At 43.6% G+C, this 21,646-nt stretch overlaps 1 protein-coding gene across 4 annotated transcripts in view; it reads left to right on the top strand.

Moving 5' to 3' along the window:
• The window catches only part of LRIG2 (leucine rich repeats and immunoglobulin like domains 2), a 196,273-nt gene extending 185,090 nt beyond the window's left edge, over positions 1-11,183 (top strand). For all 4 annotated transcript variants that reach the window (XM_073008473.1, XM_037998082.2, XM_007977521.3 and 1 more), the window contains one exon: positions 2,368-11,183. In XM_073008473.1, coding sequence (XP_072864574.1) covers positions 2,368-2,594 — 227 coding nt within the window. In that variant the 3' untranslated portion in view covers positions 2,595-11,183. The remainder of the gene's footprint in view (positions 1-2,367) is intronic.
• Positions 11,184-21,646: the final 10,463 nt, after the last annotated feature.

Below are 21,646 nucleotides of genomic sequence, written 5' to 3'. Positions count from 1 at the left end.
TTTGAGACGGAGTCTTGCTGTGTCGCCCAGGCCGGAGTGCAGTGGCCAGATCTTGGCTCACTGCAAGCTCCGCCTCCCGGGTTCAGGCCATTCTCCTGCCTCAGCCTCCCGAGTAGCTGGGACTACAGGCACCCACCACCTCGCCCGGCTAGTTTTTTGTAATTTTTAGTAGAGACGGGGTTTCACCGTGTTAGCCAGGATGGTCTCAAAATCCTGACCTTGTGATCCGCCTGTCTCCGCCTCCCAAAGTGCTGGGATTACAGGCTTGAGCCACCGTGCCCGGCCGGAAAGCACTATTATTGAAGCACTATTATTATTGAAGTTAAATCTCTTAATCTTTACATTAAGTGTTCATGAAAGAAATGCATCAACAGTAAATCCACTTTAAGTTGGATGTCTTAGAAGAGTTAACACAAAAAGGGTTTAAGAAGGACCAGAAATGTAGTCCATCTTTTTTCTAACTTTAGGGATGCCTTAATTTTTAAACTGGTCCGTAAGTAAGGAAATCAGCAAATTAAAGTGCTTTGGCGCATTGGCCATTTTTTACTTAGGGTATCCTAGCTGCTTCTTACTCAAAGTCAGGTCTATTGACTATCAGCATCACCATTACCTAAGAGCTTGTTAGAATGATCCCAGCGCAGACCTAGCAAATCAGAGTCTACATTTAACAAGATCCTCAAGTTATTTGTGTGCATATTAATTAAAACTTGAGAAACCCTGATCTAGCTTACTTTTCACATGGATTCTATTTTTTTTCTGGGTATTTGTTTTTATAATGTTTGGCTAGCTTTTTCCAAAATGCACCCATGAAGTTAATATAATTTTCAGTAAACAGTCTTTGGGAAAATAGTTCACTATTGTACTAAAGAAGAATGAGAAATGCGTATTTGAAACCAGTGTGCAGATAATTTGATTTAATATAGCTCCTTTGGCTATCATTTGTTGTTAGAATTGTTGACATGCTAGGTGTTGGAAGGGAATGGCCGTTTATTTTATTTTATTTTATTTTATTTTTTTTTTGAGACGGAGTCTCGCTCTGTCACCCAGGCTGGAGTGCAGTGGCCCGCTCTCTGCTCACTGCAAGCTCCGCCTCCCGGGTTCGCGCAATTCTCCTGCCTCAGCCTCCCGAGCAGCTGGGACTACAGGCGCCCGCCACCTCGCCCGGCTTATTTTTTTGTATTTTTAGTAGAGACGGGGTTTCACCATGTTAGCCAGGATGGTCTCGATCTCCTGACCTCGTGATCCGCCCGTCTCAGCCTCCCAAAGTGCTGGGATTACAGGCTTGAGCCACCGCGCCCGGCCCATGGCCGTTTATTTTTAAAACAATTTTGTGACATATTTAAAGATGTAATGGCTGCACTGAATCAATGATTATTGTCTATCATGAAACTTTCATTACAATATGGATACCGTTTTGTCTTTTAGTTCTTTTCCATGTGTCTAAAGAGTTTTATTTAAAAATTTTGTGGCTGGGCACAGTGGCTCATGCCTGTAATCCCAGCACTTTGGGAGGCTGAGGCAGAGAGATCACATGAGGTTGGGAGTTCGAGACCAGCCTGGCCAACATGGAGAAACGCCTGTCTCTACTAAAAATACAAAATTAGCCGGGCATGGTGGCACATACCTGCAATCCCAGCTACTTGGGAGGCTGAGGCAGTAGAATTGCTTGATCCCGGGAGGCGGAGGTTGCAGTGAGCCGAGATCACGCCATTGCACTCTAGCAACAAAAGCGAAACTCCATCTCAAAAAAAAAATAAAAAATTTTTGGCAACAGAACCACTAAAATAACAGGTGAAAGTACATGATATATAGTATGATCTCAGTAAATAATTGGTTAGGTTTGTGAAGTAGAGGGATTTGAAAGACCATGTTCTGGTGGTGGTGGTGGTGGTGGTGTGTGCGCGTGCACGCGTGCGCACGTGTGACTGTATGTGTTTGATTTCAGTGTGAAAGTACATGATATATAGTATGATCTCAGTAAATAATTGGTTAGGTTTGTGAAGTAGAGGGATTTGAAAGACCATGTGGTGGTGGTGGGAGGTGGTGGTGGTGGTAGGTGGTGGGGGGGGGTGGTGGCGGTAGGTGGTGGGGGTGGTGGTAGGTGGTGGTGGTGGGGGGGGTGGTGGTGGTGGTGGGGGGGGGTGGTAGGTGGTGGTTGGGGGTGGGGGGGGGTGGTAGGTGGTGGGTGGGGGTGGTGGTGGTGGTGGTGGGTGGGGGTGGTGGGTGCGCTTGTGCGCGTGTGACTGTATGTGTTTGATTTCAGTGTCCTTATTCAGGAATATTGAACATCTTTATTTCTTTGAGGATTTGGCTAAAAGGATATTGTTTTACCAGTCACTACTGATAATTCTTGTCTTTCATTCTCAGAAACATTGCAGCGGCCCGTCTGGAACATAAACAGAGAACTAGGCCTGCCTCATCCTCCTTTTTCCCAGCAGCCAGTCCATGAGTCACCACAACTTCATCAAAATGAGGGCTTGGCAGGGCTGGAGCCAGACTGTTCCGCTTCTTCCATGTCCTGCCACAGGTTACAGGATCATGGTTTTGTTTTTAGTAGGACTCGGAACATTCAAGATGGTAGTGAAGGCACATGAAACCCACTTCAGGATGAAATCTGGGCAGAGACTCATTAATTAATTTTGCATTTACTACCTCAGAGCTCAGAAGAAACTCCGAAGTCAGCATTTGCTTTACTCTTTCTTTATGATTGCATCTGACTGCACCAAGGTGGGCCATGCGTTGTTTGGTCTTATATCTGATGAAGAAATGGTAACAGCTGACAGAAATGGGTACAGCTCATCAAAAATGTGCAGCATCGGCAGAGGGAAGATACGGGGCAAATGTGCTTCCTGATGGTTCCATGGGGATGTGCCCCAGTGTGCATCTGCCTGTCAGAAGAGTCACATTGCTGCTTACCCTGCTGGATTGCCCTAGTCTTCAGAATGGTCCTGAGAAAACATCACTACTTTGATGTTCTGCTTTGCCTTCCAAGGAGCAAAAATAACTTTGGAGCCTTGTGGGAAGTGTGCCTGGGATTCTTCAGTGGTTTCAGGCAGATAGTTGAGACTGGGGCTTTGATATTCAAGGTCTTTGGCAAGAATCCCAGACTTGACCAACTGGTACCAGGTCAAAGGTTTTTGTATTCTTGTGAATTTTTTTTTGTCCCTATTGCCCAGGGATGTCACTGTAAATATATGTACATTTATAAATAATTTTTGTATTCATTGACCATATGTGTTGGCTGCAATGTAAATATTTTTGATATGCCAAAATTATATATAATATTCAGTTATAATATTGACAAGTAGCTTCTCAGATCACAGATTTTAAATAACTTGATTTAATGATATCTAAAAATTTTATTTAAAGTATAAAAACTGTGGCTCACACCTGTAATCCCAGCATTCTGAGAGGTTAAGGTGGGAGGATTGCTTGAGGCCAGGAATTTGAGACCAGGCTGGGCAACATGGTGAGACCTTGTCTCTGCAAAAAATAAATTTAAAAAATAGCTGGGCATTGTGGCATGCTGTTGTTGTCCTAGCTACTTGGGAGCCTGAGGTGGGAGGGTCACTTGAGCCTGGGAAATCAAGGCTGCAGTGAGCTGTGTGAAGCCACTGCACCCCAGCCTGGGTGACAAAGCGAGACCTGGCTCAAAAATAAATAAATTAAATAAATAAAAAGTTTTAAAAACTTACTTGTTAAGAAGTGTATCTATAGAGGCAGCTGCTTAGTGATTGTATACACATAAACACAGTCTAGGTGTAATTAACTGCCTTCTTCAGGCCTAGAGGTTCATACTTCTGGTCATTTGCCATCTGTTTAAAAGTGCTCGGTGATACTCCCTTTCTAACATAAAAAGCTTGTTCTTTCGGAGCCTGGCAGTCCTGTCACAGCTGTATGTACCTAGAGGAAAACTCGTTTGGAAATTCCTTTCATTTCCTTCCCCTCTCGCTCCCCACTTCCCTCTTTTTTTACTGAAACAGAAATTGATTGAGGAAAGTTCAGTCATTCCTTCAGAAACCAGTGAGTTAGATCGGGTTGTTACTTTATGTATAATGAACGCTTCAAAAACTGGAGGCTGATTTAAAGATTGCAGAACTTGAGTCAGAATCATAAGCAGTACTGTGACATGACCTGGAGCCAGAACAGTTGCTGATATCAGAACCATCTCTTTCAATCTGTGACTTTGCTCTTGCCATGTTCTGACTGGGGTGAGCCGCTAGGATATAAATCACTATCACTGTCCGTATTTGAGTCTGCACATCTTGTCATTATTTGCTTTAATGCTCTTTGAGTTGCAACAGGTGTATTAAAGAGTATTTGAAATTCTGTGAATAGGAATTCTGTTGGTAGTGAAATAGGTTCTCACACCTGCTTGCTCAGAATGTGAAAATATTATTTCTGAGTCCTCGTTGTTCACTTTCTAAAGTGACTGTTGTTTGGTGTTGGAGTTGTTAACTGGGTTCTCTTAGGCGTGCTATATCTTGGCAAATATTCTCCATGATGAACTCTTCCTACTATCACAGCCAGGACTATGACTGGATTTCTCAGTCTCAGTGCCCCAGATTCACCATTTCTGATTGTGTCTGGAGAATGTTCTCCTGGAAAGGTATTCCATGTTCCAAAAGCTGCAAAAAGACGCCCACTTTGCAACTATGGGTCAGTTATTTACTCTCTCAATGTCTCATGTTGCTGAGTTCTAGAAAATCTCTGTCTCATTTACCAGGGGTCATTCAAAAGTCTGAGATGGTGTATTGTCATGAAATATTTGTGAAATTTCTTACCGTGAATTAGGAGGCAACCTACTTTTGTTTCTCGCTCTAGTTCTCCATTGGTCTGGCCTCCTGCTTCTCAGTCTTCTCTGACCTCTGGTAAGTGGAACTTTCATTAATACTTCTGTCGCACTTTGTACCTGACCTGGGTGGCCTTGCAAATGTTGACTCAGATTGTGGATTTTCCACTTTCTTTCTTATTTTTTAATTATACTTTAAGTTCTAGGGTACATGTGCACAACGTGCAGGTTTGTTACATATGTATACTTGTGCCATGTTGGTGTGCTGCACCCATATTTTCCCACTTTTTCCTCTGACTGTTTTCCTCATTTTCTCCCCTGGGAAGTCTTGCAGATGATGCATATTTATTTGCTGTATTCAGCCTTCCATTATTAAGGATAAAATTGATCCCTACATTGAATCTGAAATTACCACTATGTGGATTACTCTGACTCACTGCTGTCCAAGCTTGGTTTTCTCTTTGCTCAGTTCCTGTCATATTTTCAGTTTGTTCAAAAGAGGTAAGCCACTTTATTACAGACTCATTACTAGTACTAGACATTATCCACCTCTACTTTCACCTGATTCTTGTGGGGAATCCTCTTTAATTTGTTGTAACCTTCTCAGCAACTCTTCTGTACTTCACCTATAATGCCTAGCAAATTGTTATCACTCATAAGCCTGTAATCTTCATCACTCAGATTATTTGCGAGTAGAAATCTGCTGGAACCAATTGGTCCATCTGACTTCTGCACTGGGCCACATCCATCTTCTTCATTGTCAGAATCTGAGTTTTCTGTCTTGGAGAACAGCTGGAAAGTTGTCTGGCTGTTATGACACAGTATGGAAATACCAGACTGAGTTTTAGTTGTTTCTAGTTGTGTTCACTTTGTGCTTTCTCTAAATGGGAATATCTTCTTTCAGCGAAGTTCTTCATTGACCAGGAAACCAAAGATTGCCTCTTAGCTGAGTTTGTTTTGTTTTTAATCTTTTACCAGTGCACAGTATATCTTAAGAAGGGAAGAGTGCTCTTGGGAGTAGATGAACATGCAAATATTCTGGTTTTTTTTTTTTTTTTTTTTTAATTTGAGATGGAGTCCATCTCGGTCGCCCAGGCTGGAGTGCAGTGGCATGATCTCGGCTCACTGCAACCTCTGCCTTCCAGGTTCAAGCAAGTCTCTTGCCTCAGCCTCCCGAGTAGCTGGGATTACAGGCACACCACCATTTCCGACTTTTTTTTTTTTTTTTTTTTTTGTATTTTTAGTAGAGATGGGGTTTCACCATGTTGGCCAGGCTGGTCTCAAACTCATGACCTCAGGTGATCTGCTCTCTTTGGCCTCCCAAAGTGCTGGGATTACAGGCATGAGCCACTCGCCCAACCCCAAAATTTTTATACTGTAAAGCCTTGGAGTGGTCCTTGTTTTGTATAAGTGATTAAGCCAAAAAGTTTTCTTCAATTTCTATACCAAAGAGCTTTAGGTAAATAAAGAACTTCATACTCTAATGCAATGTAATTCCTTCTTTGTGCTTTCAGATTTCCTTACACAAGCTGTCCAGTTCCCTTCTCTAAATCCAGTATTACTAGATAATTTCAGCCACTTAAATGTCTATTTTTAAGTTCTTGTTCAAGGGTTCTAAACTCACAATTTCTCAAAACTTTTTGCCAGAAAGTTGAGCATTTATTCTTATTTTCAATCCTAAGTGTTCATCCACAGGCAGCAGCCCTTCTTGAGCTGTTTAGTACTGCCACACCTTTTTCTTTAATATGTCAGCCTCTGATCATTTTCACTTTGAACTTTTTTTTTTTTTTTTGAGACGGAGTCTCGCTCTGTCGCCCAGGCTGGAGTGCAGTGGCCGGATCTCAGCTCACTGCAAGCTCCGCCTCCCGGGTTCACGCCATTCTCCTGCCTCAGCCTCCCGAGTAGCTGGGACTACAGGCAGCCGCCACCCCGCCCGGCTAGTTTTTTGTATTTTTTAGTAGAGACGGGGTTTCACTGGGTTAGCCAGGATGGTCTTGATCTCCTGACCTTGTGATCCGCCCATCTCGGCCTCCCAAAGTGCTGGGATTACAGGCTTGAGCCACTGCGCCCGGCCTTTGAACTTCTTAAAGATCACAATTTCCTGTCCCTTCAATCTGCGATCCCTCTTCTTCCTTTCTTACTAGATTATGGTGTAGTCTGTACTAGACTGACTCAGAATTTAGACCTCGTTCGCTTCCTGACTCTGCTTGTTACTAACTTTGTAATCAAGGGTGAGTCTTTTTCTTCTCTAGGCTAGATTTTCTCATTTATGAAATGAGGACATTTTTCTTTTTCTGGTTTTTTTTTTTTTTTTTGAGACGGAGTTTCACTCTCGTTGCCCAGGCTGGAGTGCAATGGCACAATCTTGGCTCTCCACAACCTCCGCCTCCCAGGTTCAAGCAATTCTCCTGCCTCAGCCTCCCTGGTAGCTGGGATTACAGGCATGTGCCACCACGCCCAGCTAATTTTGTATTTTTAGTAGAGACGGGGTTTCTCCATGTTGGTCGGGCTGGTCTCGAACTCCTGACCTCAGGTGATCCACCCGCCTCTGCCTCCCACAGTACTGGGATTACAGGCGTGAGCCACCGCCCCCAGCCTGAGGACATTTTTCTAGATGCTGTAAAGCCCTTTCCAGCTGTAACATTCTATGAATCTGTAGTTCCCTCCAGGAGCTAAGGAGGATTATGCTACTTTAATAAAAAGCTGCTTTCGTGACATTTGTTCGAGTAGAACAAGAGTGATGCTGCTCATTCTGACTTGAGCCAGATATATTTCCTTTATATATAGCAGGAGTAATGGTCTAAGAAATACTCATTAGGAGAAAAAAATTCTGCTTCTAAACAGTGTTAGTAAAGAATCTTGACTCAGTGGAAAAACCGCCCATTGCTCTCCAGAGCAGAATGTCTGAATGCTGGTTTTATAGCACACCAGAGTATCAGAATGAGTTGACAGGTCTACCACAACTAATTTGTAACTAGTTTGTGACTCACCTTTCCAATGTATTCAAAGTTATCCCTATAATTATATTACTCTCGCTCAAATTCTGATAGATTTCCTAAATGGAAAAGGTGGAGTTAGGGCGAGGCTGCCAGAGACTGTGCCAGTGAGCATCAGCTGTCGTGTGTGAGAGGGCAGATGACAGCCTGTAAGCCAGTGCTCTAGAAAACTTCATGTAGGAGGCCGGGCGCGGTGGCTCACGCCTGTAATTCCAGCACTCGGGGAGGCCGAGGTGGGCAGATCACGAGGTCAAGAGATTGAGACCATCCTGGCCAACATGGTGAAACTCCATCTCGACTAAAAATACAAAAATAAGCTGGGTGTGGTGGTGCGTACCTGTAGTCCCAGCTACTCGGGAAGCTAAGGCAGGAGAATCACTGGAACCCAGGAGGCAGAGGTTGCAGTGAGCCAAGATCGTGTCACTGCCCTCCAGCCTGGTGACAGAGTGAGGCTCCATATAAAAAAAATAAAAAAAAATAAAAAATTAAACAAACAAACCCGTGTAGGAGTGCTGCCTCTCTGCTCTAGCAGTGGTCCTTCTACTGACAGTGCTGTCAGAGTCTGGTCTCCTAAAGAGCCAGGTCATTTTCCATTATGTCAACTCAGATGCTTGAGATGTCCTTCTTAGATATTCCTAGCTTGCCTAAATAGCTAGTCAGCAATCTATTTAAATGTGAAGAGCCTATCTTAAATAAACACACACACACCCCTAGGAAAAGGAATTCCTGAAACTTTTCATTATTGCGTATGTTTTTGATCAAGCAGTATGTTAACCCTCTAAGCAGGATTAGTGTCCCATGAGTATTTCTTCCAGCAGAATCATGTCTGCTTAATGCTAATCAGGAATATTGCAAAGCAAGGTTAACTGAAATGCTGAGAGAAATACCTCCTTTCCCCACTGCCCCCTAGTGAGCACTTTATTTCAGTAGGAATACATAAATTCTCTTGATTTGTTTGCCCCCTTTCAGGCCGATTCTCCAAGTCTACCTGGAAAAAAAGACAGTATTCCTTGAACTCCGTGCCCTACTGGCACAGGATCTACATTTATGCCATTGGCTCTCTGTTACTCTGCAACTTTTTATTTTTTTGAGACAGGGTTGCACCGTGTCACCCAGGCTGGAGTGCAATGGTGTGATCGTGGCTCACTGTCGTCACTGCAGCCTCAATATCTCAGGCCCAAGTGATCCTTCCACTTCAACCACCTGAGTAGCTGCACCACCACACCCAGCTAATTTTTGTATTTTTTGTAGAGATGGGGTTTCACCTTGGTGCCCAGGCTGATCACAAACTCCTGGGCTCAAGCAGTCTCCCCTCTTTGGCCTCCCGAAGTGCAGGGATTATAGGCATGAGCCACCGCACCCTGCAGTACTTTCCCTAGTATACAAGCTACTCTCTTGAAAAAAATAGCGGGAACCCATTCCAGTGTGCAAGTTCCCCTAAAGTGCCACCTCAGAATAACGTTCATGTTTAAAAACAGCTGTCTTCACATCGCCCATTGTGAGGTTGTAAAAGGAACATTAAGATGTCAAGCAATTTAGATTCTGTCACCCATTTCCCTATGAAAACAGAGATGTGTTAAAAGTCTTTAATTACCTAAGGGGTCGTCATAAAAAATAAGAATTCTATTCCAGAAGACAGGAGTTATACACAGGGAGGTGTATTATATACTTGCTAATAAATTTTGTATAGGCTCTTTAATAAATTTATCTGATAATGGAATAATCAGCCTTTTTGGTGGAAAGGTATATACAGAAGCTAAATCATCATCTGTTAATAGTGTTTAAGAAATTTCTTCATTGAGATGGAATATGGGCAAGATGACCTTTAAGGTCTTTTTCACTTTTATCTTTGGAAATCCCCAGAAGCAATCTGATAGTCTTAAAACTTTGTCCTTTCTAAGTCCTTTGTATTCATTTTAGAGCTCTTCAGGAAACCAGATAATTTTGGGCTTTGGTTGACAAAAGGGGTCTGACCTGTGTTGTAGCTGGGAACATGAAACACGAAATTCTAGGCTTAATCTTCTGAAGAAATCTGTAAATAGTTACTAGCATAAGTGGCATTACTATACTAACAAATTTAAAAGCCTATAATGTATTAAAACTCTTTTTTACTCTTGATTACATTTTTTTTGTAAGACAGAGTCTTGCTCTATTGCTCAGGCTGGAGTGCAGTGGCATGGTCTCAGCTCACTGCAGTCTCCACCTCCCAGGTTCAAGCGATTCTCCTGCCTCAGCCTCCCAAGTAGCTGGAATTAATTACAGACACCTGGCACCATGCCTGGCTAATTTTTGTATTTTTAGTAGAGATGGGGTTTCACCATGTTGCCCAGGCTGGTCTTGAACTCCTGACCTCAAGTGATCCACCCACCTTGGCCTCCCAAAGTTCTGGGATTACAGGCATGAGGCACTGTGCCCAGCCCTCTTGATAATTTTTATTCTTGTTTCTTCTTATCTGTGAGACTACAATTAGAATGGGGTTGAGATTGTGGTGTTCAGTTTTATATCAATATTTTACCCAAGTGTGTCATGGCCTTTTCTAATCATTTTAATAGCCACAGAAATGCCAGAAGCGTAATGGAATAACAGGTAAATTTATTGTCATTTTAGCCACATCCTCTTCTTACTTTGCTTCTTGATACAGATTATAGAGGTAATTGTGAAGACAGTTGAACCTTAGAAGATTGAGCTAAGATTCTTTTTTTGGCAACCTGCAAGTAATGTTTCACTTTTCTATTATGTGATCTCTTTCCCCATACAGTTGGCAGATGTTTTTCTCCCCTTTTTCTACCTTAAACTGTTTCGTTTGGAGTACAGTCTAAACCAACATCAGTTAGCCTTGATTTTCTTTCTTTTTTGGACAATTGTCTGGTTCATTGACAAAAGTAACGAGTTTGGAACTAAGAGATATGTTATAAGCTGCACTTAACCCCTGAAAACCCGTGAAACATCTGGAGGTTTTGTCAGTAGTAAGGTAGGGGGTGTGTGTGTGTGTAGATGGAATAGGGTGAAGGTGAAGAAACAGCTTGACTTGTGCCTGTTTTCAGATAAAGTGATCTTCTACGAACTGTAACTATCTTGAAAGAGAAATTGATCATCACATGGTCAAGTACTCTTGGAATGTCTCTTTGCTGTTTACTGTGTCCTCTTTACAATGGTGAGACTTATTTTTACCCTCTACTTTCCACTACTAATTTTTCCCCCTATTGGATAATGCCAGTCTGAGCAGCCCTAATACTAGATGTACCTAAAAAGAGATATAAGCCAATTCATTGTTCAGTGTAGTCATTTCTTAGTATCTGTTTATATTTTGTCACACATCAGAATGTATATTTTATAGAGCATGTGTTTGTCTACTTGTTTGTCTAATATGTCTTTAATAAAGCTAAAATACATTATGATTTTCTGATCTTCTTTTGCCTAACGTACAGCAGTGAAATGGTACATTTTTGAGTTTGTATCCTTTTGAGGGGGTCTTCAAGTAGCTGTACAAGTGAGAACAGGGCAGAGTTGCTGTCCTTTAGTTCTTGCCAAGTCACACAGTGCCTTGAGGCTGCCCCAGGCTGCCCCTGCAGCTGTGAGCTGTGAGGACAGGCACTGTGTGCTCTCCTGCTTCCTCCCTGGTGGTATCCACTGTGGTGCTGGATGCCTGGCAGGTATGGAAACAAATACACTTCATAATTCATTAGAAAATAAGAGTGTTTTCTGCACAGGGAAGGATGTGAAGGCAGCATTTTCTAATTCGGTAAATCTTTGATTAAGAGGATAAAGAATGTGAATATTCTGGTCAACTTTGTTACTATATCATAGGGGCCATTTTCTTTGAGGCTACCAACTCTTTGAAAGCTCGTAATATTTACCCCATCATGTACTTCTACTGCACTTTATTCTTTTTTTTTTTGAGACAGAGTCTCGCTCTGTCACCCAGGCTGGAGTGCAATGGTGCAATCTCGGCTCACTGCAACCTCCACCTTCCGGATTCAAGCAATTCTCCTGCCTTAGCCTCCTGAGTAGCTGGGATTACAGGCATGTGCCACCATGCCCCGCTAATTCTTTTTTTGTATTTTTAGTAGAGACGGGGTTTCACCATATTGGCCAGGCTGGTCTTGAACTCCTGACCTTGTGATCCGCCTGCCTCAACCTCCCAAAGTGCTGTGATTACAGGCGTGAGCCACTGCGCCCGGCCAAGCACTTTATTCTTTAGGAGGCACTTTCCACAGACATCTCACTTGAATTTCACAACACTCTTAGGATATAGATTGTGCAGACAATTTTACTTTCCACATTTTATAGTTATGGAAACTGGATAGGTGACATTATCACTTAGCCAATATCAAAAGTTTTTGTTTCCGCTCACCCACTTTCTCCTGTTCTTTAAAAATTTTTGATATTAGGTAAGTGATAATTTCACCAAGTCCCAGGCAGCCCATCCCTGACAGCAGTGGCCAGAAAGACAGCAGAATTTGAATCCAGGTTTTCTGACTCAGATTCAGGGTTTTCCCTACTATGATACCTTCTAATTCAAGCAGAGTATCTTCTCTATAGTCTGCGTCAACACTTCAGTAAAACCCTCCGGACATTGATCACTTCCAGTCTGAAAGTTTGGACTGGAATTTACCCTAGTAAAAAATGCTTTTTACTAAATTTCGAATAGAAAAATTAGACTTTTTTTTTTTCTCTTTTAAGGTGACATGCAAAAAAAAAGAAAAAATGCCGTGGTGTTAATTGTACATTTTGGAGTGGGACATGCTAGGGCCTATATGGTAGCATTCTGCTGAGTTATGAAAGATATTTGTTCACACTTGTAGATATTTAGAGGTTTGTGACAGTGCTTAAGCTGTCTGTGCTGAAGGACTAGTTGCCATGGATCAATATTTTTGTAAAATGCAGTAAGAATGAATTTCTAGAAAAATTAAAACAAAATACAAAGTTTTTATTACAGATTCAACACATAAAATTACTATCGAACTGCAATTAAAATTGCTAAATGCTTATTCTCGGTTTCTGCAGTTTATCGTGGGCAAAGCAAATACTTTGTGAATTGGCACAAGTCTGCAGATCGCCTCTGTAGTAGTGTTGCTGGAACTGTGTAACAGTGCATTTATGTGTCAGGATGGGAATCGGCTTTACTTATTTTGGGGATTCCTTTTAGTCTTGCTGGTATGATATGATTGAAACTGAGGACTGGACTTTGTCTAGAGGCCTCTCTGGCTAGAAGCAACAATTAAAACACCTTTTCAGCTCACTGACTTCCTCCTGTTCTTCAGCTCCTCACTTGCTGGGTACAGCATTTATAGCACGCTATTTGTTTTCCAGGCCTGCTGCCTTTCTGGCCAATGCTGTCGGGGATGGGCTGCCTGTGACTTGTTATAAGGGAAATTCTATCACAAGAGAGGGAAAGGGAAAAGGAAGTACATGGGTCATTATACTGGGAGGAAGGTGGTCTGATGCTATGGAGTCTGATGTGGACTTGTGGGTGATCACTAGAGTAATACTCCATTTGGGCTGTTTCTCTCTCTCTCTCTCTCTTTCTTTCTTTCTTTCTTTCTTTCTTTCTTTCTTTCTTTTTTGAGACGGAGTTTTGCTCTTGTTGCCCAGGCTGAGGTGCAATGGCGTGATCTCGGCTCACTGCAACCTCTGCCTCCCGGGTTTAAGCGATTCTCCTGCCTCAGCCTCCCGAATAGCTGGGATTACAGGTGCCTACCACCATATCTTTGGGCTGTTTCATTCACCACCTCTACTGCTTTGTTCAGCCAGTCAAGAAATGTTTCTTGAAATCTCTAGGATAGAGATTTGTCGTCCCTGTTCATTTAGTTCTCAGACCCTCCCCAAGGCCAGTCATCAAAGCACTGACAAAAAGAGGCAAATAGGACATTTTAATCATAATTACTGCTGGGAAAAAATGATGCAACTAATAGCAAATACATTCTGCTTATGCCTTTCAGATGCTGTGAAGTATTTTACCTACTTAACATTTACTTACAACACTCCCTTTGAGGATGATATTCTTATCTCCTATATTATGCTCTTCTTGCATTGCTATGAAGAAATACTTGAGACTGGGCAATTTACAAAGAAGAGGTTTAACTGGCTAACAGTTCTGCAGGCTTTACGGGAAGCACAGTGCCAACATCTGCTCAGCTTCTAGGGAGGCCTCAGGAAGCTTAAAATCATGGAAGGCAAAGCGGGAGCAGGCATATCACATGGAGAAAGCAGGAACAAGACAGAAATTGGTGGGGAGGTCCCACACCTTTAAACAACCAGATCTTGGGAGAACTCACTGGATTCCTAAGAACTGTACCCCCACGATGCAATCACCTCCCACCAGGCCCCACCCACAACACTGGGGTTACATTTCAACATGAGATTTGAGTGATGACAAATATCCAAATTCTATCATGCCCCATTGTACAGAGGATGATCCTGGGTAAGCAAGTTGCCCACATTCACATAATTAGCAAGCAGTACAACTAGGAGTTGAAATTATATTTCAAAGCACACATTCTTTCCCTGTGCCTAAGAAAGGGAAAAAGTGAGCTTTTATAAAACTCCTACTTTGTCATTTAGTCTTTCTTGTTGGCTAAACTGTTGTCCTCCCAACCCTCTGAAATTCAATACATCGAAGTCCTATCCCTCAGTACCTCAGAGTATAATCATATTTGCCGATAAGGTCTTTAAAGAGGTAATTGAGTTAAAATGAGCACAGAGCAAAAACCAAAGACCATGTATGGATTCATCAAGAAGGAAGCCACAGAGAGAGCTCTCAGAAGAAACCAAACTTGCTGACGTATTGATCTTGGACTTCTAGCTTCCCAAGCTGTGAGAAAATCAATTGTTTAAAGCCATGTGGTCTGTGGATTTTGTTATGGTAGCCCAGGCAAACTAATACGGTTCCTCAGCCACCCAGCCAGGCTGGCAGGATTTTCTTCACATTTTGCAAATAAGAAAGTTGTCTCAAGCTATGTGATTAGCCAGAGGTCATGTGCTCCAAAGCCCCTGCTCTTTCTACTGAGCCACCTTGTCCTCTGACCCCAGCTGGTTCTTTTTATACTGAAATCCACTGTAGACACTTAATTTTTTTTTTTTTTTTTAGACGGAGTTTCGCTCTGTTGCCCAGGCTGGAGTGCAATGGCACGATCTGAGCTCACTGCAACCTCTACCTCCTGGGTTCAAGTGATTCTCCTGCCTCAGCCTCCCGAGTAGCTGGGACTACAGGCATGTGCCACCACGCCTGGCTAATTTTGAATTTTTAGTAGAGACGGGGTTTCTCCATGTTGGTCAAGCTGGTCTTGAACTCCCAACCTTAGGTGATCTGCCTGCCTCGGCCTCCCAAAGTGCTGGGATTACAGGCATGGGCCACGATGATGGGCCTGACACTTAATATTCTTTTAGACATTCTGAGGAGAAACTGGAAGTGAAACTGACGAACATACTGGCTAGCATGCTAGCAGTTCTGATGCACTGCACATCCCCAGGCTCACCGAAGTTCAAACAAAAGGCATCTGCGGCACTGAACTATACTTGCCACAAAACAAGAAACTGGAATGTCTTTAGATAAATGAGTGCATCTGGGGACAAAGAAGCAAGTTACTTGGAGCTTTCGAGAGTAAATGCTCTTAAGCTCCTGTCTTATTCTTTCTTCCCAAGGACAAACTGGATTTTGAAATCAATATATAGAATCTCATCTGTGGAATGACTGGCCGCTCTTGAGTTATACTCAAAATCAAGTCGTTTAATTTTGTCTCTTTTCTAAATGCTCCATCAAAGCCCATGTGAATTTCTCTGTCTTGAAAACAGTAGGTGTGTGGTTTAAGGTCAGCAGTTCCAGAGGCTAGTTTGAATTATTTACTCTGGGCAAACTCCAGAGGCAAGCGCTCGGGTATATGTTCCATGCCAGAAACAGCTAGTGCAGAAAGAAACAACTGTCATCAAATAGGGAATTATTGCCACCTCCATGGTTTTGTTCTTTATACACGTAACCTGGGGGTGGCTCAGGGATTACGCAGATATGCTCTTACGAAAAAGGAACTTAAGGCTATTTTTTAGGTGTGTGAAGTTGAGCGTTTTGACTTTTGGAGAAGCACAAAGCCATCATGAGTTGCAGGTCTGCGGGAAAGCGGAGCATCATGGTGCCAGGAGCGTTACCTTTTGGGCCCCACTCCTGCACATGCACCAGCTTTCTCACGCCTTTTCCAGACCTCAGTCACTTGTCTCACCTGCCAAATGTGTACCATTTCCCGAAGTGCCCGAGTGTAAAAGACTATAGAACCCAGGGAGGAGGAGAGAAGTTTGAACACTACCTCATGTCTTCCCCTGCTGAAAGCTGCAGTGTTTCTGCCTTTGGGCAGCCTTCATTTAGAGAAGGCCCTAAGACTTGTCTTAGTTCAGGGAAGGGATTTTGTAAAGATAAATCCCGATTTACAGAAATGACTGTTCACTTTGACCGGAAGTCCTTTCTTGGGTCTAACTTAAGTTCTATCTGATGTAAGACTTGTTAGCGAAGCGGTTACTGAGGCTGGTGGAAGAATTTAAGAACGTTTCCTCTGTAGCTCTTGAATGCAGGGGTGTGGCTTTTAGAAGATCTTTGGTTACAAACCTGTTCTGTTTCCTTTCTCTCCCCAGAGAGAAAGAACATTTCCTTCCTCGTTGCTCTTCCTACTTTTCTTCCAACCCCCAATAAAAGAGTTTGGGCGAAAGAACTAGAAACTAAACTCCACAGTCTCCAGTTTGCCATCCATGGTGGGAGTTCCATGGCTAGGCAGGGGCTGCCAATTTCCTGCAGGCAGCTGGCTACATATATGAGGATTCCTTGTGGTGAGTGAGTGATTCAGAGCACTGCCTTTGACGGTGAACAGAGCTGGACTCTAATCCTACCCCCACCTCTTACCAGTTGTGGGAGCTTAAGCCAGTTTGTTAGATGCCTTGTGCCTCATTCCCCTTATCTGTAAAATGGGAACAGTCATGCTTACCTTATATGCTTGTTGAGATAATTAGATGAGCTGATGCATATAAAGTAATAAGCAGTGCCCAGCACGGTGCTCAATACATTTTGGCTGCTGTTAGCTATTATTATGGGCACTCAGAATGAAGCACCCCCTTCCCACTCCCTTCTCTATCTGGGACAAGTCAAGATAGGGCATGGGGAATGTTAGTAGCGAGAAGTAACCCCAATGAGCTATTTTAGGGCTAGCCCTGGAGACTGGGATTCCTAGTTGGATTTTGCTTAGAAATAAGATACAATGTCCTGAAACTATGATTAAATGAAAAGTGCGGGCCAGGCATGGTGGCTCACACCTGTAACCCTAGCACTTTGGGAGGCCAAGGCAGGTAGATCACCTTAGGTCAGGAGTTCGAGACCAGCCTGACCAACATGGTGAAACCCATCTCAACTAAAACTACAAAAATTAGCCGGGCATGGTGGTTTGTGCCTATAGTCCCAGCTACTCGTGGGGCTGAGACAGGAGAATTGCTTGAACCTGGGAGGCGGAGCTTGCAGTGAGCCAAGATCGCGCCACCGCACTCCAGCCTGGGCGACAAAGCAAGACTCCATCTCAGGAAAAAAAAAAAAAAAAGAGAGAGAGAAAGAAAGAAAACTTCATTCAGCCAGAGTCCATTGGACTTGGATTCTGAGCAGTTCTGCCCCTCACTGACTGTGTGATCTTGGGAAATCTTGATGTCACCTGATGTCTCCCCATCACTGCCCCCATTGTGTCTTTGTTTCCTCCAGTTGGTTTATGGTGGTTCTTAACTTTCCCAGGAGAGGACTCCCTTTATCTGGAGAACAATAATGACAAAGTCTTGCAGAAGATTTTATAGGGGACAAAGAGCCTGTCTGGCTTAAGTGAAGAGAATGAAGTAGGAAACTGGAGACATCTTTTTCTTTAACTGAGAAGTTCTGACCCTCCCAGAAAGTATATAGTGTTAAGTGACCATCAGTAAGCATCACCCCTGAATGAGGGTTGTCCTTGGCCCACTGACTCCGCCTATAGCGTGGTTCCAGTGGTTGTGTAGGAATTCATGCAACAATCTATGGCAAACTGAATGACTTCTCAGAATATTCTCTTTAGGATTTAGTATGTTGGCATCATGCCAAGGGGAATGGCAGTGTTGGGAAAACTGCATATGTTCTGGAAGCGGAGCACTTGAGTTCAAATCTTGACGACTCCTCTTACAGGCAAATTACTAAATTTCTTTTAGCCTCTGTTTCCTTCTCTGCATGACAGCAACGACAGTACTTACTTCACAAGATTACTGTGAGCACCAAGTGGAATCATTTCTGCTGGAGAGAAGGAAACACTTCAGTTTTTAGCAGTCTCACTTATTTGGGTGTGTGGGTAAAGGAAATGGCAACTTCATTGCCTCTGGGCCCTGTGGCCGATCAGCGGACTGTACTTTATCCTTGGGGAACAGCTGTGGCTTTTTCATAGATTCAAACGTCACTCTAATGTTCCCCAGGCTCCTCCGGGTTTACTCTAAAGGGAGCCCCTTGTTTGGATTGTTGCTGGTCTGAAGAGGGAGCAGCAGCTGCTCTCCTGCAAAAATGTACTGCAGCCTCTGTGGGCATTCCCTGGCTACTGCACACACGGCCATCCCCAAGCAGCCACAAACTAGGATGCTTTGACAATGAGAGCTTGACTATTTTACGTATCTTGTTTTCCAATTATACTTAAGAATCCAATAAACTGAGTAGTAGGAAGCTGAAGTACTAGCCTGGCAAAGGAATGAACAGAAAAACCTAACATTTAAAAAGAAGATTAAAAAAAATGTCCTTGTTCAGTTTGGGAGGCTGGCTTACTTTTCTTAGTACTCTGCTGTTCCTGATACTGTTCAAGCTGGGGCGCTGAAGATCTGGAACCGCGTAGCTTGGATTTTCTTCAGACCAAAATACCTCGATGCTCATTTTGTTTTTTTGAGACAGAGTCTCGCTCTGATGCCCAGGCTGGAGTGCAGTGGTGCGATCTCAGCTCACTGCAGCCTCTGCCTCCCGGGTTCAAGTGATTCTCGTGCCTCAGCCTGCCAAGTAGCTGGGATTACAGGCACCTGCCACCACACCCGGCTAATTTTTGTATTTTTAGTAGAGCGATGGTGTTTTGCCATGTTGGCCAGGCTAGTTTTGAACTCTTGACCTCAGGTGATCCACCCACCTTGGCCTCCCAAAGTGCTGGGATTACAGGCGTTGAGCCACCACGCCCGGCCTCAATGTTTATTTTGAACTATCAACTTACCTTCGATGCCTTTGTAGACCCATCCAACTACTTCTCAATAAATGGTCCAGGATTAATGCGTATTCATGCTCAGTGTAGGCTAGCTGATTCCAGAAATGTAAGCCAAATCAGCAAACTCTCCTAAAAAGGACATCCTATCTACTGCTAAGCTGTCTTCCCAAGCTAGCCAGGGAGTCTGAATTTGGGCATGAAGGAAGGGGAGCAGATGGGTTGAGGTCTGACATGCAGGGCAAACTGGAGGGTTTCCTTGGCATATTTGTTCTTCAAATCTAGATTTTAGAATATATGAGAAACAGTGACATTCTCACACTTGTCCCAAGCCACGGAGGAAATCCTGCCCCACTGAGAAGTGGAGACATTTCAGCCCTTGCATATCTCATCAGCAAACCACAGGATTGGGGAAGGGACTGATGGAGTCCTTTTAAAGGTCTTGTGCCATTTTCTTGACTTTTTGTCTTTTTGTTCAAAGACATCTCTTTTTTTTTGTTTTGTTTTCTATCTTGAGGCAAAATTGAAAACTTGGTCCACACATTGGTTTGGGCTAGAACTGGCCTCTAGGTGGCGATTCAGTACAGAGAATGGTAGTGGCTGGCGTCACCTCAAGCCACCATTTCTCAGAGATACCATTATATAAGGGGATTCATGAGAAATCAGGCGTCACAATAGAGGGACAGCTTGGCCTCTGTCGCTGTTCAAGCTGGGATCCTGAGGAGGTTGGGGTGCATGGGGAGCTGCGAAAGCACCTAGTCTCAAGCAATATAACACGAGTTTAAGGCTCCCACTAGGACGGAGCCCAGAGTCGTTTGGCAAGGGTTGCAAGGTTTGGGCTTGGCCTGCAGGGAGAGTGAGCCCTGAGCTTCAGGCTTGGTTCCCTCACTTCTGGGAGGCCTCGTTCAGGCTCACAGCCCCTGATGGAGCACTCAGCTTGGCAGCTGCCTGCCCAAGGTCTCCAGAAAAGGCAGACAGCTCCTAGTGGAAGTCCTCCCACTTTACTTCCCTTTCCTTCCCCCTGTTCCCCACTCCTTCTCTTCTCCTTCACCCCTTTTCCCGTCTGCCTCCAGTTTCCTCTGCTTCCGCCTTCTTCCCCCTCTTCCCCACCTCCTCACACACCCCATTCTCACCTTCTGCTATTTACAAAGCGCTTTCCCCTGTGTGATCTCATCTGCTGCTCACAGACTCCTATGGAAGAGGGACAGGTTGAGCCCTCCCTCACTGCCTGGCACACTTTGAGGACACAGTGCAGAAGTGCTTATAAAGATCCCTTTATCTGACTGTCGCCACCAGCAAATAGTGAGTACCCTGGGGCAACTACTGAATTCAAATTAGTGCATGTTGCTTGGCATGGAGGAGGTCTCAAAATTATTTACTGAATGAATAAATATTTATAGTTGCAAAGAACTGAATTAAGGGACAGTAGGTGGTAGAGTCCATTCTAGAAGTTAGGCTTCAGACTTGTAGGACCTGCGACGCTGCCGCACTAGGTACTAATTGTAACACAGTTTTCTAGTGAAAAATACAGTACGTGAGTACATAAGCGGACTCATGCAGATCTGTCTGCGTATCTGGCTCTCAACCACATGAAACTGCTCTGGCACCAGTCTGCTGTCTGCCAGGGGCACTAGGAGCTGTGGGTGAATCTAGGGGAGCAGCTGGCCATTCTGAGGCCTTCCTTAAAGTATGGGATAGGCACTCTGAGCTTCTCAGCTATCAAAACCCTTCTGTCTTTAGCTGGTCTAACATATTGAGATAAAAAGCACCACCCAGTTATTACTCAACCCACTCCATTCCAATCCATGAATCAGTACTTTATGGTTGTTGGTTTTTTTTTTTTTTTTTGCTTAAATGTACATATTTCAGGCAGTTTAGGACTCTGCGATGAGACTATATAGGTTCAGATCCTAGCTCTATCACTTCCTAGCTGTTGGCCTTGGGTAGGTCATTTAACCTCTGTGTGCCTCTATTTCTCATCTTTTAAATGATAAGAATAAGAGTATTTAACTCAGAACATTACCGTGGGGATTTAGGGAGTTAGTATATAGAAAACAATGAGAACAAGGCCTGGCAATAAGTCAGAGCTAGGAGGTGTTCAGCCAATCTCTCGTTACGGTTTCCTGGGTTTGAGAATCGCTTTGTGTTCCTCTGATGGAGGCGCTTCACGATTTTGTAGAATTCCCTGGAATGCTCTCATTTCAGCTGTGAGGCTTTCAACATTTGCCCACTCAGTTACAGCTTTCTTGAGGCCTAAAGAAGAGAGGAAGCAACTGGAAGTGTATTTTTCTGCTAATGAGGGCTGTGGCATTTGTTTCATATACAGCATCCCCAGGTGGCTCCAGACAGAATTCAAGGGCTTTTTTCTCTACAGCAGCGCTTACCACTTAGCACACAGTAGATGTTAAATAAACGCCTGTGCCAGGAAGGGAGGAAGGAAGATGCAGTACAGAGGGAAACATTAATTAGTACATAGTAGTTTACACGGACAAGGTCCCAATGGGGTATATACTTGTTCCCTAAGATCTACTGGCTAAGCATGAAAATCACCAAGGAAATGTGATCAACTCAGAGCAGAAGGAGTGGGAGGAGGAGAGAGAAGAAACTGGAGCAGCCTGTTACCTGACCGAAGATATCAGGCTTTACAT

The sequence above is a fragment of the Chlorocebus sabaeus genome, chromosome 20 (assembly GCF_047675955.1).
Source record: "Chlorocebus sabaeus isolate Y175 chromosome 20, mChlSab1.0.hap1, whole genome shotgun sequence".
In the NCBI taxonomy this organism is placed as follows: Eukaryota; Metazoa; Chordata; class Mammalia; order Primates; family Cercopithecidae; genus Chlorocebus; species Chlorocebus sabaeus.
Note: the sequence above shows the minus strand (reverse complement) of the source record. Positions and strands in the feature narration are given on the sequence as shown.